This window comes from Caloenas nicobarica, chromosome 2 (genome assembly GCF_036013445.1).
Source record: "Caloenas nicobarica isolate bCalNic1 chromosome 2, bCalNic1.hap1, whole genome shotgun sequence".
Lineage (NCBI taxonomy): Eukaryota > Metazoa > Chordata > Aves > Columbiformes > Columbidae > Caloenas > Caloenas nicobarica.
In genome coordinates, this window is record NC_088246.1 from 76,399,189 (window position 1) to 76,427,108 (window position 27,920).

A 27,920-nucleotide genomic window follows, 5' to 3' on the forward strand; every position below is an offset into this window, starting at 1 on the left:
ACAGGTAACGCCAAAGAAAAGGTGGGAGAGATATGGATGACAGTCTAGTGAATAACTACTGGTAGGCTTAGTAGCAGAAAAGTAAGCACACAGACATGTGCAAAGCAAGAGGAAGCATAAGTAATAAAATAGTTAAATTGCAGATGAACTTCTACTGCATGCTTGCATGTGTGAAGTCTAGAGTCTGCTGAGACCAGCCAAACAAGAAACTTGATTCAAAATTAGCATCAGAAAATCTTGCATGCAAGAAGTGTGTGGAAACACAAGAAGTCATCTAATAAAGTTTACATGCAAGTGCAACTCAATATGTGGCAGATAAGGACTGGAAAATGCAATGTCTCTCCAGGACAGTTTCTACTGGGATTTCTATAATAGTCAGAAATTAAAGATAACCTGTCAGTAGAAACTACAGGGAGCTGGAGAAACAGTTCCTTCTCCTGTTCTCATCTTTTGCAACTGTTTCCAAGGACAGAGAGGGTACAATGTCCACCAGCAAGAATGATTCTTAATATTTATAGTTCAGACACCAATGTAATATGTTAAAGAAATCTCACTGTTGTCAGAAGTGAGAAATGCAATGAAACCTGAATGTCTGAAAGCGAAATTGAAGAAAAATCTGAGGTTAAAATGAAGTTACACAAAAGAAGGTATTTTTGAAACGGGCAGTGAAATTTGTGCTTATATTTCAAGCAACAATTTTTTGTTTTTTCAAAATTAATTGAAAGGCTACAATATGATAACTCCTGACTTCGAAATTTTAGTACATGATTCTACTCTGTTCAGAGTGATGTGTAGTAAACCAAATGGAAGAACTGCAGTCATGCAACAGATGGATTGTTACACTGGCTGGTTGAACATGTCATTTAAGGACATTGAATTCAACTCATCCTAATAAGTATCTGATTTTTGATACAGAGCATATTAATGTTTCCTTATTATAATGACAAAATATCAATTTACTAATGTATGCTGCAAATGCAGTTAGTTTGGACGAAAGATAGCATATTTTAACTGGAGTACTTAAAGAGTCTGTGCATAAGAACACTCTGCTGTTCCAGAAGCTTCCCCACAACTGCTCAGAGTTAAAGCCAAGTTCCCTTTTCAGTAGTTCATGTTGGCACTCTCATGAACACTGAACCCCCTTGTGCACTTCGAACTGCAACCTGAGAAACACTGCAAGAAAATGAAATGCAAAGACATACAATGCAAGACATGTCAGGTTTCAGTCTGGGCCCTCTCCTACTCCAGCAGCTAGACAGAAATGACTGGCTAGCGGAATATAGCTGTGACTGTGTCACAAACAGTTAAACAACTGTCATTTTGTAACAAAAGCAAGCACAATTGACAAGTCCCTTAGCAACTTCATTTGCTATTGCAGAACACTTTTTAAAAATATTGTAGCGCTTATTTCTTACATGCAATAGAACTGCAAAACCATCATTTTCTTCCTGTTCACATACAAAGACTGTCACGTTATATCCCTGCATCAAAATAGCAGAACTTGGCCTTACTAAAGCATAAAAAAAGGCAGACAATTCCTAAACATAGGACATCAATAGTTTGAGATCTGCTGGAATTCAAAACAATCTGTATCTAGTAAGAAAATTCTGAAGCCATCCATTTGAAGTGTTAAAACAAATCTAAAGGTCTACAGAGATTCAAACCAAACTATTTTGCACATTTCAGTCAAAAAGTAATTGCCTATTTCTCTTTTCTTTTTTTTTCTTCCTACTATATCCAAATGTTTTAAAGATGTAAATGCACTTGTCATCTTTCATGTAAGCAGGGTGCTAGTGCCCTAAATTAAACAAAAGAAGAAAAGTTAGGGTTGACAAGTATGTCGCTGTGTAACTACAAATTAAATATGCCTTTTGATATTTCATTTTTTTAACTGTTGAGTACCTTATCATCAGGCTACTTCCATTAGCAGTTTTTTATTAGATTTTTTAATTAGATAACAGATGTGACAAGTATATCAAATCTGATTTAGCAGATCTGACACACTTAATCTTTCACTATAAGAGCAGCATTTGATATATTTGAAATGTTTCAAACAATGCTCCCTTAACATGCCAAATAAGAAGAAATTAAGATTTAACTCTACTATATCCAATTTATGCCAAGTACACAATGAATATCTTAAAAACAAACAATCAACTTTCAGTTCAAAGTGCAAACTCACCTGAAACTTTCAATGCAATGCGAAATTCTAAATACTACAAACTCCTCCCCACCCAATATCTGACAACACCAGTGAAACACAGAAGACACATATTTTAAAGAGATTGTTAGACCAGTCTCTGCAATTCTGTATGCTGTGAACTTTGAGTAAATGTTGGCTAGACTGCACTGCAGCCAGCAATTCAAAAATAATTTATGAAGAGAGATCATCATATCCGAATTCTTCAGAAAAAGAAATGAACACCCACTTTTTGTGTCGCAAACAAAACCACACTTACTATAGCAGTTGCATATGTAAACAACTAAAATAATGAAACTTGCCACATTATTAAAAATAATTTGACATTTGCATGCCAAAGCTCACATTAATAATCTAAAAGATTGGATGCCCACATACTACAACTACTTTTGCTTCTACTACACAAACTTCAATACACAGAAATCTTTTCTATGCAAATTCAGAGAAATACAATCACCTCGTTCACCCTCCAAAAGACTTGGATTCTAGAAGGGATCACAGAGTCTAATTTTGTCAGGTGACTAAGAAAAAAATATATGTATTTAAAATAGAATTTAAAAAACCCAACAAAACTCAATCTGCTGCTGAAAGAGAGAAGAATGAACATGAACGAAAAAACCTTGTATACTGAACTAGCGGATTGACCAGTATACAAACGCACACAAAAAGCAAAAATATACCAGGCAATTGATTAACATTATGTTTCCTATTATTCCTTTCATCTCTTTTAATTCCGTTAGTAGCATAGAATAAATTAGAACAATGTTTCCAGCAAGAAAAAAAGAACCAAACTACATTTCATTTTTGCTGCATGTTAAAATTGAAGTCTTTGTTGTAAAGACTCAGAAATTCACATTGAAATTAAAATGAAAATTTAAATGAAAGTTATTTATTAACAATAAACCTAATTAAGTTAATAATAATGCCTTCTAACACCAGCAGTCACACTTTAGATCAAAATAAAAGGGCAAATGTGTAATTACATTGTGTACAAGTTCTAACATTCAGAACTTTCATAGTGAAAAGAGCAAGTATGTTGAAAAACTGAACAATAAAAGTTTTAGCACACAGGCTAAATTAAAATTTGCCCCATGCAAACAATTTGCCCTTCTTTATATTTACAACTGTAACAAAAAACATGTGTATAAACAAATATCTGATAATTACAGGACGATTGCCTAAGTCAGCAAGGCATATGGTTTTTTCACACTCACAGAAACATGGTACAAAATTCTATGTATTTTTTCAAAGCTTGCTCAAATGGCAGGATTCTTTACTTCATTCTAGTTTCTTCTTCAGGACTGTTCATTTATTACGGCTCTTCTCTTTCATCTATTTTCCCTTCTATTTTGCCATGAATTATATGATGCAAGGAAATATTGTCCCCAGTACTTACAGACACATGACTGCAAAGTTGCCAATAGATAAAAAGATTATCAAGGTTTCTGAATAAGATTTTTCGGAATATTCTATATATTAGAAGACTTTAGATAGTCTAATTAAACATGGATGTTCAAACTGACAGGAGTCAAAGGCAGCATTAAAAAAGACAAAAATTCTTGAATTATTTACACAACATAGAAAATCCTGTGGACACAGGGACAGAACCCTGCCTCAACTTTCCCCTCCTTCAGATTATGCTTCACTACTTCTCAAAATCTGTAACAGCTCCACTTAATACAAAACTCAGTGTTATCTCCAAAACAGCCTCCATTTAATGAAACAAGTCAATGTACCCATGTATGTATGAGTCAAACGTACACATGGGAAAAAATATTATTATTTAAAGACTGGAGTATACTTGATTGTCTTTGTGTAGGTTTTTTCTATACATATTTTTTACTGACATTGAAAAGAAAGCAAACAAAAAGCCAGAATGGAAACCAGAAAATTCTCCTACTGCATTGGTCTATATGGCTCAACAACAGAATTGGCAATACATACATGTAACTTCTGTACAGTTTATACAGATTTGAGTCATTTGGCTGGTATTTTAGACCTTGACTTTTGTAGCCTTGATTCCAAAAAAGAAACAATGTGGATGGCATTGGCAAAGCCAAAACATTTAGGCTACTGTTGTGTTTCTCAGTGATACTACCTATATATGGCATGTAGCACTTTAAGTATATAATAATATATACATAACTTCTGCCAGCTGTGCAAAGAAAGCGATCAGTGTCATTATTAATAGGCTGTCATCCCTAGAGGACAAAAGTGCAAGACTGAGGGGATTTCTTTGATTGCAATGCAGCTTCTGGTAAGCTCATGATTTAGTATCAGACCTCTGTGGCCTTTTATTTCCACTTCAAGTCTGTCTCTTGTTTGAATAATACCTTTCAATTCATTTCTGTGTTAATTCTAAGTCCCACTCTAACTTACGTTTCTACCTTGCTCATCCAGTCTTGGTTTCTCCCTTCGTGTCACCTTTGTTCCTTGCTTGATGCAAGTCTTCATCACAAGCTTTTCATTCCAGTCTGCTCCCTACCTTGCAGTTACCTTATTTTCCACCAGTATTGGCATCCTCCCTGTGAAGAATTCCATCTACCCAAAAGCCTTATCTTCCCCATAGTCCAGATCAGGTGTTCTCTGCATTTTACTGTCTTCCAGCTTCTTCATTCTGCTTGGTAAGAGCAGGGGGAGCATCAAGAAAGGAACACTTGCTAGTACTTGACCAGAACATTTGTTCAAAAGTAGTTGTAGTCCTGAAACTCTGAGCTGGACTACCAACATGGGAAATTCCTCATCAGAAAATTCTTCATGTTACTCCTAACCAATTCCTGAGTATTTTCATACTCACATTTTTTCCAAAATGTTCCAAAATGTCCTTTGCAAAAGAGGTATCTGTGGTATCAACATGCCCCAACTCTGGTCAAATTTTCGAATGCCAGATGGAATGCTTGCAAGTTTCAGACGGCTTCAGGGAAATTATTTGCACACAGGCAAATTCATGCCTTTTCCCTCCTCTTTCGTTTTAAAAAAAGAACTGTTCTTGTCAAAATTTGCCTTTATACTGTCACCAGTACTATTTCAAAGCTAATGCAGGAACACTATATTAAAAAAAAACCACCAAAACTTCAGCCCAAACTATTATATCTTGGCAATCAGGCATACCTATATTCACTAAGGAAGATCCAGCAACTTTACTTGTGCAACACTTCACATCACTGGTACCACCATTCAAAAACACAACTGAGGTCTAAATGTTTTGCCCTGCCCATGCCATCAACTATTTTTCTTTTTTAAAATTAAGGCTACAAACATCAAAATCCAAACCAGCCAAATGACTCAAATAAAAATCTTTAAATTTTGCAGTCATAAAGATTACTGAAGAACAGACAATAATTTCTACTATACAAATACTCTTTTCCTCAATAAATCATTGTGTTGATCTTTAAGAAATCCTCAAGTGAATTGTGTGTTTGGCTCAGTGTGACCCACTCTCAGTCATCTGTATGCTATTTTAGTTTAATAAAGTAGATACTTTTCATGCTGTACATGGAGAGGAACTCCGAAGTAGAGCTTTTTTTGTTTGTTTGTTTTTAGTTTTTCTAAGAGGAAAAGAAAGCATATCTACTGCAGTACTAACTGCATCTTTTATCCTCCGTAATGGTGTATTTTCTTAACTATAATATTTTTGTACAATTTAATTTTGTTTATGAATACTAGCTTGTAGGAAAAAAAATTACTTAGAAGTCTGGAAAAAGTCATATTATCATATGCCCCATAAAGAGTTGCTTTGTTTCCCCCCCGCCCCCCCGAGTCCTTTTTAATAAAGAAGTTCATTTACCTCCTCGAAGATGGAGGCTTTCCCTGTCACTTACTAATTTTATCTTCACAGCCTCAAATATTTCCAGGGTCGAGCAACCAAGCAGACAAACTGAAGGTACTCGAAGTTATACTTTCATATGAATAGTCAATAGGGGACATTTGACAGAATTTATTCATCAGAAAGACAGATCATCAAGATGGAGAAGGTGGAGAAGCATAGAAGAAGTGACTACATGTTCCTTCTTAACATGGCCAGCTTAGGAATACAGAAAAAAACCCCAAACAACTTTTTTGCTACTTCAAATTGGCACCTCTCGGCCAACACTATGATACATAACCCTGAAGAGGAGTCTCTAATAATCACCTTCTTCACTTTCGATTTTTACCAAAAAGTTGCAGAGAAAGTACTTAAAACCAACAATAAACTGGACACCAAGCTAAGGCACGCCTCTAATATAAATTCAGTATTCCCTTTAAATGAAAAAATGCCACAGAATAATCCTAAAGGCAACGTGTGTGTAGTAAGTGGATCCCTATGTACTAGACCAAGAAGTGAGCATACAAAATCTGACACAACTTCTTTGCCTTTGTTAGCTGGTGGGAATGCAAATGCACCAAGCAAAAACATACTTGAAACATGATAAGTTATGTATTATGCAGATACAAACTTGAATGTGCAAGATTAAAATCTAAGTTATTTCCACTATAAATTGTATTAGACCATAGTCTGAGCACAAAAGTAGTAACAAAAGAGACACTTCTCTTTAAAGTAATAAACTCTAAGATCTTTGTGTCTTTAAGGCCCTGTGAGCAAGCACTGCAGCTCTTGATTCACAGATTGCAAGTGTGCTTCTTTTAATTACCTCCCTATCAAAATTTAAAGTACTACAAAATTTCTAAGTTTGCCATATACAACTCTATGAAAAAAAAATCAAGCCAAGAAAGTACAAATTATCATGTCAATCAATGATTTACTGAAAATTAATAAAGTTCACCTTCAAAATGCCATGTACTATGTTACAGCAACTGATTTCTACTTGGTATTAACCACGTATTCAAGTGCTAAGTGATTTAGATGTATTAGTTTTAGATATGACAAATTAGATGTTTAAAGGACCTAAATGTTAAGATGCACACAGTATACACTCCTAAAACAACAAATAAGACTCATGTATATTGTGCTTTCTTAAAACAGAGGCTCTTAAAGCACCTAATTCATGCCTAACAACTCGGTCCTTCTAAATACCTTATACCCGCCCTTCTTCATGGTTTAACATTCTTTGCTGAACTACTGTTATAGTATGCATTTTCTCATAATTTTACCTTTTCAGAACGGTAATTACATCTATTACAAAAGTGGCCAGATTCTTTGGAAAAAATCCCAAACGATCTCAATGAATTTCATAAAAAAATAGCGAAGATGTCTTTTATAATTCCCTCCATTATATATGAGCAATGAAGCAAAATAATCACAAAAAACAAGCATTAAAGAGATTATCAATGATAAAAGCTGCTTTAATCATTTGGGGTATTTGAAAAATTATTTAGGAATTAAGTAAAGTCTGTGAGAGAGAACTTACAATAAGAACATGTCAAAAGTTAAACACACAGACTAGAAAAAAGTTTTTAATTGTACAGTATATTTTAGCTCCTATCAATCACTGTTAAAATCATTTCAGAGTTTAATAAGCAGATATTTACCTGCTGGAACAAGACAATCTTTCCAATCAAAATATCCCGCATAAATGCCAGGTTCTAACGACCCAACTATTGGATCTGCCTTGAATTCAATGTACATTTCAAACAGTCTTTGATCCAGCTCTTTCAAGGATTCCATACTAACCTAAAAAACAAAACCAAAAAAGAACATAATAAATAGTCATTAATTACAAGAATTGAGTCACGTAATGAAAAAACTTACATTATGTCTTCTTTAATTTTCAGTAAAGCGTAGCAATTACTTACACATCTCAGTTCATAATTACATACACAAAAACCTAGGAATTTCCATATTATCTGTCCATCCTACCCAGCATAATTTTTTTTTTTCTGATTGTGCTCAGCAACAGACATTTTTGGGAAAGGTCGAAGAAATGCCAAAGCAGGCAGATCACTCTGTAATTATCTAGTGGCATGATTCTTTTTTCTGTATGTCTGGAGGTCTTGATCTTGCCCCAAGTAAACAACTGAATTTTACCAATGTTTTAAATAAGCCCATAACAATTTGCATCCTGAAACATGAAGATTTTCGTATAATACTTAAAATCTACTAATTGTAATATTACAATTTCTCATCACCTGCTCTACACTTAAAAAAATACATAGATTTATTTAGGAGTCTCTGCCTTTTGAAAGCGTACATGTGAACTTCCCGCTCCTCTACCTCAAGGCACTGCCATACAATAGATGAATAAGCTGCACTTCGCAAACATCTGCAGAAATTTTCTCTTTAACAGCTCTTTATGCAACTTTTAGTAATTCATACAACCTAGCCACACTGAAAGCTAAAGGGATATGCACAACTTTCTCATTGTATCTGAACAACTGTAAATTTTATACACGACTTTTTTATTAAACATAGGTACCGCTTGTAGCTTCTAAAATAATTCTGGAACACAATGTGTCATAAAATATTAAAGAAGAAAGTCAGTATTTTAGCATGATAATGGATGTTAAATGCAAATAAAACATGCTGAAAATATCATTTGACGACTTCTTAAACGTATTTATGTTCATAAGTAGGAGCTTAAGAGATAGCAAAGTAAAACTTTTAAACTATTACTCATTTTCCTCTACCATTAAAGGAAAAAAACCATATATACTATATACATATTATGTTTTCCAGAAGCAAAGCAGTTTAAAAGTGAGGAAGGTGGCAAGGCTCTAGACCAAACCGGGAATTCAGAAGAAAGAAAGAAAAGAAGAATACCAACTCCATATCACTCCTTTGCCCGTGAAAGACAAGAGATTTAATGCTGAAAGCTGCAGAATACGGGATGAAGCTTATTCACTGCAGGGATGTCTCTAAACTGGATTCTCCTCTGGCATGCCTGTGGTGTTAAGCGAAAAGGGAACTGCAGTATTTGAGTCAGGAACAGATAGACAAGCCTTCAGGAATGAGATCATAAGTGCAAGAGAAAATAGATGTATTATTGAGGTCAAAGTTGCTGCCAGATTCAGGAAAGTTGGGATGGTGAAGTTGATGCTCCAAAACAAGAGACACTACCACTTTCCTGCTTTTCTATCTGATGAACCTCCTTTAACTTGTCACAAGAAGATCTGTATCCCAAAGATAAGATTTACATGCAGCACTGAGAATTTGGTCCCAGGAGAAGGGTCAAGGCTGTTTTCTTCTTCTTTCCCTTCTCCCTGACAGCCTGTTGACACTCAAGACTTGAAAAAGAACACACTAAAAAAAAGGTACAAAAAATTCTCACTGAACCCTCTTTCCCCCCTTACATAGGATCACAGAAATGTAAACCTGGAATGGGTTTCAAGACATTTTTCACTTCAATTTCTTATGATTAGAAGAATAACTATCCTTAGACCATTCCTATTTAGGTTTGAACTACTGGGAGAAAACAGTATAAGTTCCAGTGGGAAATTCCTGCAAACATGCACCCATATAAAGAATGTGTGAAACAAGTGGTTCAGTGATTTAGAATTAAGTAATTCCACCTTCCACTTCTGCAGTCATTCAATACAAGAGAACATCTGTATATTCAGTACAGAGTTTTTTTCCATGCAAGTCCTCTTCAACCTGCTTCAAGTTCAATGCACAATTAAGATAGTGGTGGTGGGTAACCTTGTTTTTCAGCTGGTGGAAAAATTACAAGTAAGATTGAACAATTCCTCTGAATGTTATTTTGAGCCCAGGATAGGGGAGTGAAGCAGAGCAGAGTCCTCAACAACGTCCATTTTGTATACCCATTCTCCTGACTCTCAAGTGGGGTAGATGCTCATAAAAATATACAGTTGTCTCATTTTTGTCTTTCTGCTGTGAACCTCCCTGTAACCAGAGTTGTCAATTTTAGTATTAAAGCCATTTTGAGCCTCAATCCTAGTAAGCCCTCTGCCTTATCTAAATATCAGAACTGTGGAAACCATTGTATTCAGAAGCTTAATCAGTAAGCAAGGATGGATGTCGTGGGATACATACTTTTTTTTTTCCACTCGCTAATTGACTAAACTGATGATAAAAAGTTGAATTAAAGAATCTCCACAGAAAGGCACTTAAAAGTTATGTAGAAATTCAATATAATTATTGGTGAGTACCATAACTACATGCCAAGATGGCAAGTGCTAAAGCAGAGTGTAAAATTTGGCCATTCCATGTAACTCTGTATTCGCAAACTAAGAAGGAAATGGAAATAACAACCATGTAGAATGCAAGGAAATTTTCTTAGTTACCATTTTATGATTTATGTATTTTCAGAATATTAGAACCTAATGATTTCCCTTCTAACAAAGGCAACTTTAAAAATCTCCCAAACAACAGATTGTTTTTACCAATATACACAAAATTAACTTTAAAATTCAATTCATAAAGCTAACAGAATTTAAAAGTATAGTTTTGTTTCAATCTTCTCAGATAAAAACATTGTATTTTTCAAAAACTGTCAGTTCTTCATTGCAAATTTTTAATCTAACAAATAGTTGAATAAATTAGGAAACTTTCAGAAATCTAGTTGACAGAATAAAAACCTGAAACAAACAAGCCCCCTAAACCCCTGTGGGCTTCTAGCCTCTCAAAGTTAATGAAGGCTTCAAAAATTGCCATCTTAAAATGACTATCTAATTATCCAAATCCTCCCAGCTGGCATTACTGTTCGACGTGTCCCATACATGCAGTACAACACCACTCGGCACTTTCAAAGGGTTAACACAGATCTGAAATTAATCTGCACTTCAACATTCAAATTTTGTCATTTATAAACCTATCAGACTTATAATGGCAATACTTTGATGTGCCTGTACATTACAGAGTGTTGAATACACAACAGATGTCTCATGTGCCTATATAGACAACACTAAGTGTACATAGCTCAACGTTTGGTTGTCTTGGCAGCAAAGAATGGCAATATCCAGAGTAATCTTGTATACTGTATTAACCACACAAATCATATCAAGCCCATTTAAATACTATTCAAAATTACTTCAGCCACAAAAATTCAAACAACATTCAAGCAGAACGGGACTAAGGAAGTACTAAATAGCAGAAACATCAGTTTGACTGAAATCTTGTACTCTGTACTGGAAAAGATAACATTTTACTTCCAACCAACAAATGTTTCTGGAAATAAACTAGCTTTATGGTCCTAAGGATTAAGTCACAACATTTCTCATAAAAAATGATTAATCTTTACAAAAAGGCAGGAAAATGAGACAGCTACTGCCGCCCACTTTGACATTTTCGTTCTTTGAAAAAAAAAAAAAAAAGGCAAACCAAAAAAACACACAACAAAAAAACCTGAACTAGTTTATGAACAACAGCTATCAGTAACGCAGATTGCCAGATGAAATAATTTATCAAGTATATTTCTGAGATAATGATCATTTATTCTCTGCATTAAGAAAACACAGCGACATTAAACAGCTTTACTAAGAAATCTGATAAGCTTTGCTATGGAACACACATGCCCTGAACAAGAAGTCACATTTCCTATACCAGTTATTTAAGCCTTATAGGAAAACGTACAACAATATTGTTGTTATTGTGTCCAACTGATGCTTGGAGTCCCACTCATCTGTAGAAGGCTCACCCAAGAGTCCTTTTGGCCATATGAAAACATGCACTTAATTTCCACAGAAAGTGAGAAAAAAATAAAAACTGTTTCCTTCAAGCAATGATACTTGATTCCAGTGCTTTCACTTACTTGAGTTATTTTTTCAACGCCTTGGAAGCCATGTTTCTCAAAATGTTCAGCTATATTCAGGAAGGTATGACGTTCCAGATACCGGCAGTTGCTGAGTGCAATTAAAAGCCTCTGTTCCTAAAAATTTGTTTTAAGAGAAGAAAGAATATAATAGTTAGAAAAAAGAAATATCAGCATGACCAATACTGTAAATGTATAGTATTTTATTGACTTGGTGTGATAAACACACTGATAAACAAAGTGGAGTTTACAAATATTTTTGTCAAAAAAGCACTAAGAACTGAGTGAACATCAGGTATGATGACTGAACACGTATGCTTTTTCTTCTTTCTATGGGATCTGGAGCATTCGCTGGAATAGCTGTGACTAATACAGAACTGTGGTTAAGACTTTACAAAAATTAGGTTTGGACAGCTTTCCAGGAAGCTGTTTCTGGCTTTTACTTTGTTTCAAGAAATATAGTAAGAATTATGACCACCACAAAAATGTAACTGAAGTTCACTTTCACATGAAGATGGCTAAAACAAGGGAAGCAAAACAGGTACTGAACAAATGCGCTCATCCATTCCAAAATACTAGAAGGTTTGGATGGACATAATATAAATTCAGCAGTTAATTAGCAAAAAATTCCAGGTGGTTATAATTTCTCTGTTCTTCAATGATTTTTTTTTTATTTACAAGAAGGTCAAACACATTCTGGAGCTGAGATATCAGGACTGCTTTTCCCTGATGTTGGTGAAAAATTTGGTGTAGTTTCCAAAGAGACAAAGAACCAAACAAGACAGAACTATTATTTAAACAGATTTGGTCTTCCCTCTTCTCTTTCCCCCAAGGGGAAAAATATTTTTCTACCTCAGATGGAAGTTCAAAATTAACAGCAGCAATTATTTTGAAAACAAAAATATTTGGCAAAGTAGTAATCATAATACTGCAGATCTGATTAAAAATGGCGTTGGTTTTCAGACCCAGAAGAACTACTGATAGTTTTGTATTCCAGTAATATGATGACTAGTGTTGAGATGTGCAGTTGCCTACTACTTCTAGTTATAATCAGTTGGTATATAGACTATGAAAAAAAAAAAAAAAGAGCATTTTAAAAATACAGTGACAAAACCTCCTCTGGTCACTCATTTTCTCTGTTCTCAATCGGGAAAGAGAAGAGAAAGTGTTCTGTGACTTACAGAAAAAAAAAAAAGACAATGTTTGGTTTCCATGGCATCAAAACCTGTTGATTTAAATTGTTGAAAAGAACTAATTATTATAGTCTGCAGTTCAGAAGCTTGGCCTGATTTGGCAATCTGTGATGCTTTGTTGTAGCAGGAATGCTTATTGCTCTTGTAAATGAGGCAAGGCTGGGCTTCTGACAGTATTCAAAACCTGTACTAAGGAATACTAACCTCACAAGAGGTTCTCACTAGGTCTCTTGCAGGCAACAACTACATTTTTCCCACTGGACTAGAAGAAAGTACATTAGGCAATGTCAAAGTGTCAAGAATATTAAAATTAAAATCCTTTTTTACAACTTCCTAAAAACAGCAAAACCAAACCCAAACAAGCCACACAAATAATCAATACTTACTCTCTCAGTTAAGCATTTTTTTTAAAACCTACATTATTGAATATCTGTATCTTCGTGGGTTTTAAAAAGTGACTAATAATCAGACCAGTTCTTATCATTTAAAAGAAGGTCATAAATCAAAAGTCAAAACCTCAGCTGTTTTAACGGCAGTGCTATTTTCATTGATTTCAATGATGGCATTTTAGCTTCTGAGGAGGACTTGGTTTCAAAAAAACATCTTCATTAGTTAAAGACAGTATTACTAAGATACCATAAACAAACGCTTAGGCTTTTTTCTTATTTTTTTTTTTTTTTCCCAAGACCACATTCCTGTAACTTTGAGAAGTGTTAAGTTTCACATCAGCTTTTAGAAACAGAAGCCAAACTTACTGAAGAAAGACTAGAGTCTTCATGAATGCTTCCAAACAAATCTGGAGACGAAACGTCAACTGAAAGACTAGGAATACAATTTAAAAAGTGAGTAGCATAGTGATTTCAATTATCTGATATGTGGTGGATTCAAATGAACAGTTGGAACTGTAAACTGGAATCTTGTTTCAAGCCCCATGACACCAGACAATAAAGCAGCCTACATTGTTCAGTTTTCCTAAGATGTCCACAACGCCTGCAGGAGCTTTGTGGACAGACATTACTATTCTAGCTACAGGCCTTTCCTTCCTAAAGCATCTTCATTTTCTGTGATTACTCTGGTTTACCACAGATTCTGATTTGTTTTTACACCTATCCAGCCAACAGTCCTCCAAGTAGAAAAAAAGAAAGTGGCATTAGGAACAGTTAATTTGCGTTTTTCTAATGCATACTGCAGCTTCCAACATTTGCCAAGTTCCTGGATTTTCACAAAGAAATGACTGGTACTCTTGGAAACTCAGACTATTCCAACTTGTTTTGGTCTCTAAAATAAGTGGCTCATGAGCAACTATGGAGCAAACTTTGAAGAATTTAGCAGAAATACCAATAGAATCAATCAAAATGGGAGGGAAGAAAGGCGGGAGGCTGTTTCTCCAAGAGTAGACATTACTTGGTGACAAGGACAACTCATTCCATGTAAGGTCATGTCAAAACCAACATACCTGCTTCTACAGCACACTACAACTCCTATCATCAATTTTAAAAGGTATAACTAATACCACATTAACTACTTTGTACAATATTTACTACATGATGTCGTTCAATTATTTGGCATAAAAAGTATCTACTCTTACTGCAAAGCATCACTAATGAGAAGCAAAAGTATTCACAGGAAATATGAAATACCAGAGAGGATAAAACCACACCACCACTGAAATTTGAGACTTGCACCTGCAATTTCAGAATACTACACCTAGGTCATAGTTATTTTACTTACTGTGCTGTATCTATGTCACCATCAGGTTTGGTGCTCAGTTGTTCCAAACAGTCTATAAATACCTAGGAAACAAAGCAAGATCTACATTTTCTGCTAGAACTAGAAAAAAAGCCTTAAATTCACTTTTTTTACAGTCAATAGAAGCAGAACAATCATATGTCTTTTTCTTAAGTCTTACATACATTAATACAGTAACACTGTAGTTACCCCTTTCGAATGCATATTTTTAATTTCATATGCATCACTGTTTACTTGTAGTAAAACACGAGCATTTTTAATTCTGCCAAGTGGTTCTCATCACGCATGGCTAAAAATTACGCAGTGATAATCTGTTGATTTGCAAAGAGGGCGTTGTTAATATATTGTTTTCAGCTTCTCAGTCTGAACAGTTGGTCCCAAGTAAACATCACAGAAGTATCCCTAACATCCATTTTTTGCTTTGGCTTGGGATTTCTTACTTGAGAAGACTATAAAAATAGTTCAAAAGCCTAAAGCATGCTATTACCTAATTTCAAATTTATATTAAAAACAAAACAAGACTTTTTTTTTTTCCAAATACTGGTTTCTGATAAAAAATTTAAAAGCTAGGTCTTCAGTTGATGAAAATCAGCATCGGTCCTTTTACTGTAGCATATAGAAGTCAGATGACATCAGCTCAGTGTCTGTCTCTCAATCATCACAAAAATCTTGAAGAGTCACAATCAGTAAAATCCCTGAATATGTCACCCCCTGAGGATTTGATATAATCAGATTCAGCTAGTAAGCTCTACATAATTTTAAAGTCAAACACTTCTCAGTATCCCAGAGCATACCAGAGGAATAACAGAGTCAACAACTTAAGCTTCCTTTTGGGAGGTGGGCAGGGTACAGAGCACACATTTTCGTTGACCACTTCTGTTCAGAATTTCATACTTAAAAGTGCTCAAGTTACCTGCATGATCCCAATGCTTATCTGGCACACATCCTCCTGTGTCTTCTGCTGCTGGAAAACCTGAAGATGCAAACATATTATTTCAGCAGAACAACTTCAAGTGGCCTTATTCTCAAGGAAGTCCTGAGTAACCTATCCCTAAAGAGATGGTGCAAGTATAGGAATAGCTGCTGGGACACGGTGTTTTCCCACTGATCAATTTCAATTTTTCCTCACCCTTAAAATGGGTAGAGAGATTACAAGTCCCAATAAACAGTTTGACAAGCCTGAGGAAATAAAACACTAAAAGGAAAGTAGTCCTGGTGCCTAGTACATGCGATACATATCATTGGCTAATGGAATTGCAGCAAAAGCTCCCAGGATATTTAAAGACCTTTGCAGCCTAACAAAAAGGATTCACCATCCACTGCAGATTCTTTTGAGTAATGTTCATTAAGAAACTAGACAAGCTAGCAATAAAAATGAAAATGAGGGAGGAGAGTGAAATAATACCCATAATAGAGAGGCCAAAGGACTTTGGAAAAGTGTTAAACTTCCTTAGATCACTGAAACCTGAAAGAAAACATCAATATCACAACCAATCAGGGCCTCAAGGTACTAAGTGGATGTGGACAATTGGAATTCCTGATTTAGAATAAAGTTTACAGAAGTAAACAGCTGAATTTAAAATTCTGCAAGTAGTTTGGATGCAACACTGAGTGAAGAGTAACTCCTAGGAATGCCCCCCCCCTTCCCCCCCCTTTTTTTTTTCTTTTCATGTAAATAAAGTAACACCTAATGATATCTGAAAATTACATTAGTAGCATTTTTTCAAAAGAACAGCTATAAAGATTTAAATATAGGTCCAATCTGCCCCATACATACACAATTACCCCTAACAAAGGAAACACAAACAGAATTCTAAAAGCTAGCAGTAGTGAAAAGGGTGTGCATGGAAAAAATTAAGAAGAAAGTCAAACCCCTGTATCATTCTCTGAAAGCTCTTGTTCTGAAACCCAATGGTAATTTACATAAAATGAATCAAAATAAAAGCATAAATCAAAACTTACGCTGGCCTCTCCAGGTTTGCAGTCCAGCGCAGTTCGGAGAGATTGCAAGGAATGGATAATGCACTGTTCAAACTGGGATGGCTGAAAGGCAAATGACTTGTTAGCTTTGGATAAGCATGTCAAATGTATACCAGACAAACATATAAAAATTTCCATGCCATATGGTAAGCTCTTTATTTCCAAACTATCCTAAATAAAGGAAAAAAAAAAAAAAAAAATCAAAATTCATATATGACCAGAGGACCCTTTTGCAGTGATGTACTTTTGCACTTTAATCTACAGAATTATTACCATAGATCAATGTACTTTTTTTAAATCTTAATGAGAGACTTCTACACCAAACAGCCTCCTTTAGAGGGTCATGGAAGTTTTTTGTAGTTTGTTTGTGGTAGAATATATTGACAATTATATTATAGATGCCTTTGACACCCTCCCTTGTCCACATCTTGATCTAAGTTGGGATATAATTTCACTTGGGATATCTGATATTTCTGCATTTATATTTCAGCAAAAGTTTTCTAAGAAAAACAGACTGAAATTGCTTTCACATGGAGGAAAACAACCCACTGGTTTGGGGGTCTTTTTGTACCTTCAGGTTTCCAAACCTGAAGTATGAATGTCTCAATGCATGTATCAATTTCACTCTGAAAGTGCAAATGAGTTCACAGCACCAGTCATCAGTCAGTTTTCCCTTGTTTTTCTCGCTTCCCTGTTAAACAGCACCCTTTTTTTTTTTTTTTTTTTTAATGATGCTGCCTGCTTGTATGAGGCAGGAAGCTGGTGTACAGGGCAACATGAAGCAGAGGTTTAACTGTCTAGAAAAGAGGGACATTGTCCTATTGGATTTGGGTCAAAGAGGTGGACAAAAAAAAGCTGCTAAGCCATGTAAACCCGCTCTTCATCCAGCAGGTAGTTTATGGCATATCACTAACTTTAGACTTAGGAGTAACTTTTATTTCTGTAAATGCTAAGGTGGAGGTGGATCATGAAACTGATGGCTGCATGGCAACCTGAAAATAATGAAAAAAGTCACTAAGACAATCTGTATTTATTATTTTTGGACTCAAAAGAAAAAGAACAGCTGTAAAGTACTACTCTTGTTTTTTCACATATTAACACATCACATCTCAGGAGAAGAAAGCTGTTCAGATATATTATTCTTTAGATATTATGAAAGCGAGGAAAGTTGCTTCTGTGTCTTACTGTATCTATTACTTGGAATATAAATGTTAAGTGGCTATCAAGTGATATTTCCTACAAAATTAAAATACAGTTTCTATCTTAAGCCTAAGATGACTCCAAAGAGACTGCCTGGCCCTTGTTTATACTGGTTAATTTTTGCGACAATTTATAATATTACCACAGTTAACTCTACTTTAGTGGATAAATAACCCTGCTATGACAAAACACAGTCAACTGCTACCATTACAACTTGGCATGCCTCAACAGGTATCTTAGGGAAATGCTGTATACAAGGAATTCATGACTGATTTCTAAATACAAAAAAGACTTAAGCAGTTTTTAAACAAAGACGGGTTAGGATACAGCACAAGCATAAAGAAACAAAGCCTTTGTGGCAGATCCTTCCTCCTCCCTCCATTTTACAGATGAATAGAGTGAAAAACAGAAAAGTTAAGGGACTTGCCCAAGTCAGCGGCAACTGAAACCAAGACCAGAAGCTGTAAATCTGGTTATAATACTACAATTGCCCAACAACACTCCTTCCTACAATGCGTATATTGTGATTGCTTAATGCCCTCCTACTCAACTTCAAATGCGTATTTATAGAAGCAAATAAGAAAAACTAAACAAGTCTGCGGAGCATTCTCTTAGATAATATACACAAAGAAACTCTACCTCCCACAGGCCCTTTCTGCTTTCGCAGATTGTTTTTAAGTCACACCTACAACGTGCTTGCTGTGTTTTAGGCATTACTCATTACTGTTTATTTCCAGAAAGCATCTCACTAATTTATCTGAATCTGGTTTCAAGTCATTCGTTGTTTGTGTGTAGGCACTCTCCTAAATTACTTGCTTTACAGTTCAGTTTCTCATTATAACATATAAGTGACCTATTTATTTAGCTACAGACCAATTCCATGTTAGTGTCTACTAAGTTATGAAGCATTTTGGTGTGAACTGAACTTGTTGTGACCTCAAAAATATTTTTTAACTTCAGTAAACCATCCCTAAAATAACATGCTAAACTACGAAAGTTATTGTTTATCTCAGAAAAATCATTCTAGAGGTTAGCAGTTATTATACTGATACATTTAAATAACCCTACTTAGGGCAGAAAGTCATGCTACATATCTTGATGCCTGATTCTTATTTATTTTTGTCTCTCAATACATGGCACAAATCTGCAAAACCCTTATTTATGCTTTTTTTCTTCCTATTTTGTACCTTCAAAAATATTGCTGCCTAGTATTATCACTATCACTTAAAGTTACTTCAGACATAACAGTTTAAGAACTACAAATTGTATTTGGTGATGGGATTTGTTAAGAGTGCTGTGAATAGGTAACCACTCAAACAAAAAACCCTGTATTTTTTATCTTCCTATATTTTAATAAAATTATAGACACCAGTATACACATATATAGACAAAGTCTAAAATAATTCATAATTCAGTTGTTGGAGAATATAGAAACCAGTTTCGTTACACTTGCAAAAAAAAAAAAAAAAAAAAAAAAGTCCAGCAAAGAAAGGGCCTACATGACATATAAGTATACCTACCAACGATGTCAAACCTTCATTGTCAACAACCCAGTCTTCTTTTTCAGCTAACCTCTTTATATCTGTAAGACAGAGCAAGGGTGAGGGGGAGGGAGGTCGTGTTCATTTTCATTATTAAAAACTCCTTGAACTCGAAAAGATAAACCACAGACATTGGGACTGCAATGACTAGGCATACAAGCAAATAGCACTACAAGCTTCAAAGCTTTCTGCATTCTCAAATGACTAAGAATGGCACTCATACATGGTATGTTGGTGACACCACACAGAGAAGCGTCTCTGTGATATACAGCAAGAGTTGCATGAAGCACATCTTTTACTGGAAAGCTTAAAATAAAGGAATATTGTGAAGGCTTCGGGTTTGTTTTTATTTTGTAAATTTTTAATCACAACATAAAATACCACATTTAAGAACCCAAGCCTCTAGTTTATTATACTTCAGCTCTTAATTAAAAATGAAAGAACAACTGCCCAGCGCTTTAGCAAAGACAAAAAGGAGAGCATATAATATTTAATAACTATAAAAGAGGCTCAGAGTACCATGGTGCTAGCCTTTCTTCAAAAATACATGAAGGCACATGCAAAAAGCACTCTCTTCTGCTACCCAGAAGGCACCAACTTCTATAGGCTTATTGAAGCTAACAGGAACACATGCACTGTAAACAAAATTCCTCTATGGACACAAGCGTGCTGCATCATCACTTTTTGGGGGGGGGCTTCATCAACTTGTAAACAGAATAAAGATGAACTGTGCGCAGTTTGTGAGGGCTTTGACATATAGTTTTGCACACACAAATTGCATATCAGAACTGTCTGTACATCACGAAACTCTCTTTTAAATGAAAAAAAATTCAGTGAATTACCATCTCTCCCCAAAAATCCAGGAAAAGAGGAGAACTAGTGCATGCTGAAAGGTATCTTCCTACCTTGGTGCTTTAATTAGCTAAATGAAGAAACTTGGTTATGGTTTCATAACCTGCAATTCTACATCTCATGGAAGTGTAGGCTTAATGAGGATAAATGTATTAAGGGACTGTGCAGAATAACAACTCTGTTCATTGCCCTATTTAGTAAACCTCTTAATTCAACCAATATTCTTGCAAGACTTCAGATTGCACTGGTCAGCCTTTACATGTGTTAGTGGCTGCTCAGTGCTTTTGCATTGTGTTTTGAGCTAACACAAATGAAACAAATTTATTTTCTGGTATTTCACTGCTCACCAAATTCCAGTCAAATACATTCCTGTAAACCCTCTGTCTAGTCTGGCATTCACATATTTTGGCTTTCATGACCTTTATGACCAGTGATCACAAATGCGAGGGAAAGAACACAGACTGCTTCTCAGGGTGAGCATGAGTATATGGTCTTTATTGTAAGACAACAAGAAAACCCTGTGCGTAGGCGGACTTGTTCTATTTAAATAGTTAATGGTAGCGTGCTCTATTAAAAGTTTCAACTCACCTGAATGCCTTTACCAACTTAAAACATGCAGTAAGAGATGAGCAGTCTACACAGCTCACATTTCAGAGATTACAGATGCAAGACTGAAATCCAGGAGGAGCCTTTTTGACATATATTACAGGTATAACCACATCTGAGATCCATTTACACGGCTCCTTAGAATATCCATTAATTGCTCTTTCACTGGTTCCCTAAAAATAACAGCTTCTCTAACGGCCCAATTAACCTGGTCCTGTCCAGGAAAACTATCTAAACACATTAAACATGCACAATTTTGCTTTAGTTGGTAAAAAAAAAAAGAACAAAGAAAAGGGTCCCATAGATTAGGCACACAGCGCAACAGGCATCTTTTCTCCTGCTTGATACATAGAACTGCTTCAGTGACAGGAGATTGAAGCAGCAGTCAAGGAGGGCTGCTGCTATTGGCTGGATGAGAGAGAGAGAAACAATCCAGCAAACGTTAACATACTGGCATCTTAGGGGATCTGAACTCTTGATTCAAAAGTATGACTAAAGACGTTCAGACCAAATTCAGAATTATTCACACATAGACTGGGAAATCTACTTTTATAAAAATTTAAGGCAGAGACTACCACAAGAATTTTTCCTGCACAGAACATATGTGGCCAGCAATCAGGATGTAAAAAGCAGAAACTCTAGGTCTGATTGAAGAACTGGGCTATTGCTATGATGCAAAAACTAGGCAAAACTAGTAAGGCAGCAGACTTTTTAGCTGAGTTTCATCGTTAATCACATACCAGACCTCTCCGGACTGCCCTGGAGAAGCTAGGTGGATAGCTCAGAAATTCGACAAGCTAAGGATTGTCAGCCAAACAGTTCAGAGCTAGATACTGCCTTCCTTTGAAACAGTCAGGACATGTGAGGAATCACTCACAATTCCTAGACAGAGAACGGTCTGGTCCAACAGGACAATCCTCATGCCACGTTTAAAAACCAAAAAAACCCCCAAAGCCCAACAAAACAAATCAATCTTTTTTACCTACCATTTTAAAAAAATATATAACTTATCTCAAATGTGCTAAGTGGAGAAAAGCAAAAGAGACTTCTTTAACTGAAATCTGAAATAGTATTAATGATACTTTCCATGCAGAGTTTTAAAGACACAGGACAACCTAAGTACTTTTATAGCCGACTAGCTTGATGTTAATGCAGAAAAATAATGTTAATGCTAAAATGGGATTTAATAAAAGAACTAAGAGACAAGAACACAATTCATATCAACACTGTATCAAATAAACCACAGAGGTCTTATGATTTGTTGTCACCAAAAGTTTAAAAATTTGCTTAATATAGCCACCTGAGCTTAGCACACTCAGGGCTTGGGTAAAACACTTAGCTTCACATCAGCCTACAAAATAATGACAAATCATATGTTAAGGATTAAAAACTGATTAAATTGTAAGACTTAAGAAACTCTAATTTTTTTAACATTGAGGGTAGTTAGTGTATTGCAAAAAACTCTTCTAAGTGAATTAGTAGATCAATCTGCCCTGATTTTAAGAGAGACATTTATTTCTGGAAGATTTACTTGTTTCACATTTAAAGTTTCAGAGTTGAATACAAGCTGGTAAGATAAATGGCCTCTGATGCACATAGAGTCACATTAGATTTACAGAATGTGTTACTGGCCTTGACAATCCAGACATTTATGGCAAAAGATGTGTACACGGAAGCCTGTGGATTATGATGTTAGTAAAAGGCCTTAGAAAACACACAACTACAATACTTCATAAAAGGCAATGGACTTTTTTTTCTTAGGGGTGGGGCATTACTTATTTAATTCTTCACTTTATAGAAGAGTTCAAAAAGAAAATAAACGATTTTTCCAATATTAAGTGAATGGTTGCATCATGAGATAAATCACTTGCATTGTAAAACTGTCTCAACCCAAAGCAGACAGATCTAAACTGCTGTATTCATTAGACTAAGGGAAGAAAGGACTCATCATACACATTTCTCTCAGAAAAGTGAAATACTCCAGTAACTCTTGTGAGATATTACAGAACTCAGAGGAGTCCACCGCCACTACAATATCTGCAACAAACGTGGTTATCTTCCAGAACATGGTTTGGCCTAATCAGAGGAAAACAAAACAAAACGAACCCAAAAATGACAGTAAGCAAAGAGATCTGCAGCCTTCTATTACCTTCAGCTGTGTGTTGTAAGGTCACTATAATGCAACGTACGCGAAGGTCCAAAATAAGATCCTGGATGATCTGAAGCATATCATTGGGTATCTCGAGTGCAATAAGAGACTCAGAACTAAGCCTGGAAAGCAAATAAAGTTAGATTGGAGCGTAAATCTGCAGGGCTTTTCAAGCTGATACACCACCATTGAATTTTTTAGATGTTTTCTGTGTACGTGAATACAGCAGCTCCATCCACAGTGTATCTTTGAAAACTGATTATCCCATTCAGAGAAGATTAATTGTTTGCTTAGTTCAGAAGCCTGCAAACGCAGATTCATTTTTCTGTAACATTATTGTAATATCATCACAATAACATGCCAACTTCTCCCACTGTCCTCTTGCACTTCCCCGCCTGCCTTTCTAAGAATAATCCTTTCAGAGCAGAACTAGCTGCTGTCCTCTCTCTCCACCCCCTGTTTTTACGTGAATGTCTAGATCAAACCTAGATCCCAGATCCACCACAGGGTTTCTGAGATATTATTTACCTGCATTACAACAGTAATAGCCATCAAGCTGCTATAAATGGTGATGTGGCTGTGGATCAGATTACCAAGAGTATACACATTGAAGGAGACAAAATACAGCTACTGCATCACCTGCAGAGTGAAGACTGAATTCATTCACTGTTTTGCTCCCAGCTCTGACTGGGCACAAATCACCAGCTACTATAGCTGAGGATGGAAACATTCATTTCCATTTTTTCCTTTACAAATAGTAACACAGCAGCTGCTTGTGAGGAATAGCATTTCAGCTTTTAACTAAAAGGCTGCAGTTGTGCTCAGACTTTAGTTAGGGGCACAAAGTGAGGTTCACTGATTTTATCCAACTCCTGGATATTTAAGCAAGGACAACTCAAATGCAGTCATTGTCATTTGTCCTACTGCTAATATTGACCAAAACACAGGTATTAGAAAATGCCAAAGAACAGGAGTAGAAGGGCACAAGCAAACAGGTTTGAGCAATAAGTGGAATATTTCCAATCATCCCCCTGTAGGCTTTGGTTCCTGACCCTTGGTGTTGGGCATAAACCACCAAAACTGAATTAGCAGATTACATAAATCTGCATTATCTCCGCCATTGAGGAAACACAGGATGTGAATACCCATCTGTGAGAAGTTTAAATGACTTTAGACTGCACAGAAGTCCTGTACTTAGAGCTGATTCCATTTCTAAGGGAACATGTAGCTGTCACATCTTTAAGATCATCTTTTCCCTCATATAACTCACCCTAACAAATGCATACCTTTCTACCTTTACAATAAGGCAAACGTCTTGCTGACAACAGCTTCAATTTATCAAATAGCTCTAATTTATCCTGTGGAACCTATTCATATAGGCAGTGACAGAACAGGGTACAAGAGAAAGACCACGCAACCACTCTACCTTAAGCTGTGTGATACATATAAACAAACAGAAAAATTAAGATCACAGAGATACATCAACTTCTTGTCATCTAATTTTGTAAGTATTTGCATTCTTAATTATTAATCCAAGCAGAAAATGGTAAATCATTTGTGGGATGAATGAAAAGAATAAAATTCTATCATGTGCTTCATAATGACTTTCTTAGAAACGATACAAATGAGACTTAAACTATCACATAACTTTGCAATAAATAAGGTTTTTACGCAAAGTGTATATGCTTTTCATGAGAAGTGTCCACCTTCATTGTTGGTGTGAGTCACAAGAATTTATTAGATTGTCAAAGTGTGGGGGCTCGAAAAGTACTTGCAGCACTTGCAAAAACTTCTGACGTGGTCATCGCTGGTTGGTACCCCATCATGGTATGTTCAGTTCTCCTCTTCTCCAGATTGCTCCTTTTCTTCTTTACTTTTGACTGCTTTGCATCAAAGTCTGGCTCACTTTAGTAAAGTGCCAGCACAAGCATCAGTAATAACACGAGGTAGGGAAAGGAGTGGGAGGGAGAGAGAATTTCCCCAGCTCCCAGTTCAGTTGTTCATTACCAGGGCAGTGGCCAGAAAGCAAGAGGAGATTGTCTGAAAAAGAGCCTTCATATACCCTATAACCTCAGCCTGGATCATACCTGAGATGGCAGAACTCTGAATCACAACCAACATTCAGAGAATCTGTTGGTTAAATTTCCAAGCCAATATTACAGACGTGCAAGTGTTAAATTCTATCATTTTATAATCTGAGTGAAACTGGATTGCTTCTCATAAACAGGCAACATTGGCGCCAAAGCGTGTTCCCTTGCGCCTTCACATCTTTCCATCAAATGCCACGTCAGTTCCTTCTTCAACTGGAAGCTTTCCCTAAAATTCAGCCAGAATAAGAGACTTCACATGGATTATTTTTTTTTCTAAATGGTTAAAAGTACAGGTAATGTAACTGACAACAGACTTTGGAAAAGCGTTACGCAGACTTGACAACAGGTATGTATCACTGCTAGCTCCATCCACAATAAGGATATCTGTATATGATTATATCCTTTTCTTCCTCTGTGCTTTGCTTGTTACCTATTTTGAAAACTGCCCATAAAAAGTACAGTCTCGTATCCAGGTATTATTCAAGTTTTGAAAAAGAAAATGACAATTCTTATATTTTCCACAGACAAATGGAAGCAAATTCTGTATATTAAAGAGACATTTTGTAATTAATGATGTGCACATTACTAAGTTTATAAACAAACCTAATTATAAGCAGAATGACATAAGCAGGAGTATCACCTTCCATAAAACAACTGTTAAAGTAAATTATGATTTAAGAATTATACTATAGTGAGAAGCATGCTATTTTCACCCATTGTGGCAGAGATGGAAAGACGTGTAGTAAATGAGGCAGGTAATTGCTTTCTACCCCAAAGAATCAAATCCTGTTTCATTCATGGAGTGTCTATGCTGTGCCAGACAAATATTTTATTCTAACTTTTCCATAAAATGCTATGGGAAAAAAAAGGAGTATCTCATTACGTATAAGGCTATATCATGAAACATTATTAATTACATTTGCACATAGAATCCTAAATCTGCCATTAGTAATTTTTCTGTAATCCTATTTTTGAAAATGGTAACACTTTTACTACTCAGGGTATTTAATGCAATAAACAAAACTATTTGTCTTAAGGCACACATATTCCAGGAGCAGCATCATTTTGTAGGTCCACAGATCCATTTACCTTACAGTCTGGATAACATGTGTTAGCCACTGGCCAGAGAGTTCAGATTTCATCTCCCAGCCACCATACTGTCTTGATTCTCCTTCTCTGAGGCTGAATGGAAGCAAAGCTCCACGGATAAGTTTTACCAGAGAGTGCATCACTTCTTGAATCATTTTCTGCATCAGAAGAAGGGAAAGAAAAGTGAAGCAAAAATGTGCTTAAGCAGCAATGTACTTCCTATACACATCTTGGAATGTATGATTTAGAAGTGGCTCCACACAGTAGAGAGTAGAGGAGGAGGTATATAAGGGCACAGAGATGATCTAAGAAATCTGATTTTCAAGGTGGTGAAACTAAAGTATCTTGCTATGAAGGACAAATGAAAGAAAGCAATGTTTTCCCCTGTAACTTACCTTGAAATCATTTTGTCTTTGCCTAGCGTTTTTCTTTGATCTTTCCATTTGGCCAGATTTTTCAGCAGTCTTATGAAAACGAGAAAATTGACAAGTATAAGTATCTCATAGCTACTGTTAAAATAATTCTGAAAAAGGGGCTTTCAAAGTGAAGAAGTGAAAAACCAATGAGTTTATGATACAATTATAAAAACTCTCTCGTAGCTTCTCAATAACCAAATACTATATAATCAATAAACTCTGCTCACTGTAGGTCAGTGTGCTAATGTTTAGTTCTGAGGAACAATGTGCATTTAAGACAAAATAAGAGACAAGCATAAGACTAACTCTAGCAATATAAATTTCATGAAGTCAAAGTTTTCTCACTGAGAGCTAAAACATATATAATCCAACTGTGCCTCAAGTTTATGCAAGGAAACTATTTTCTCAGCATGTAAGCTGCCCAGAGAAGGCCATCGACGAGAAGTGGGGGATACTATTTGGACTGAGGGCAATTTGGAATTGTAACATCTGAGGGGGAGAGCTGAGGTGTTTTTGTTTGTTTTTAGGAACAGCATTTTGTTGACAATGCTCTTTAAATAATTCAACTAACTGTAAAAGAGACTCTGCAAAATAATCAGCATCCTCATGGACAGTTCACTTATTTGGAAACCAAGGAACACAAGAACACCTTGCACGAGACAGTTACAGTTGAAGAAAAACATGGTTTGACTAACAGTCTTCCTGTTTGTAGTTCTAGACCTCTGTGGAGTCTACTGAGAACACAGTAAATTACACCAAAAAAGTTATTTCAAATACTAAGTGCAGATGCAGAACCTTATAGTTAGCAAATCTCCTCTTTTATGTATGTACAGCAACATCTACTGGACAAGAAGTGCAATAACATGACAAGAGTGTTCTCAAAGAGAATCAGTTTACTTTCAAGTCATTAACTTGAAACACTATATATTTCAAATTCCCTCTTTAGCTAAAGCATTTCAGGTCTTTAATGTAAAATACTCTGAAGTGATCAAAAGTTAGAGAATAATAAAACTGCTTAACAATTTTGGAAAATACATAGCTATGAAACTCTTGTACTTTGAAGCTTTGAATTACACAGTTTCAGACAAGGAGAACAGCACTTGAGTTATTGCTGCATACAGTATCTATTTCTCCCTGCTAATGTCTTAAAAAGAAAATAAGACGTAATCCTTTAAATCTCAGGTATCAACTGAAAATTCACACTGTTTTAC

At 35.7% G+C, this 27,920-nt stretch overlaps 1 protein-coding gene across 3 annotated transcripts in view; it reads right to left on the minus strand.

The window, feature by feature from the left end:
- EXOC2 (exocyst complex component 2) overlaps nucleotides 1-27,920 on the minus strand; it is a 131,094-nt gene that overhangs the window by 27,598 nt on the left and 75,576 nt on the right. For all 3 annotated transcript variants that reach the window (XM_065628311.1, XM_065628310.1, XM_065628312.1), the window contains 10 exons: nucleotides 26,689-26,757; nucleotides 26,294-26,451; nucleotides 23,115-23,236; nucleotides 19,487-19,548; nucleotides 16,749-16,829; nucleotides 15,700-15,759; nucleotides 14,769-14,830; nucleotides 13,793-13,859; nucleotides 11,845-11,961; nucleotides 7,670-7,811 (listed from right to left, as the gene is read on the minus strand). In XM_065628311.1, the coding sequence (XP_065484383.1) occupies nucleotides 7,670-7,811; nucleotides 11,845-11,961; nucleotides 13,793-13,859; nucleotides 14,769-14,830; nucleotides 15,700-15,759; nucleotides 16,749-16,829; nucleotides 19,487-19,548; nucleotides 23,115-23,236; nucleotides 26,294-26,451; nucleotides 26,689-26,757 (940 nt within the window). The remainder of the gene's footprint in view (nucleotides 1-7,669; nucleotides 7,812-11,844; nucleotides 11,962-13,792; nucleotides 13,860-14,768; nucleotides 14,831-15,699; nucleotides 15,760-16,748; nucleotides 16,830-19,486; nucleotides 19,549-23,114; nucleotides 23,237-26,293; nucleotides 26,452-26,688; nucleotides 26,758-27,920) is intronic.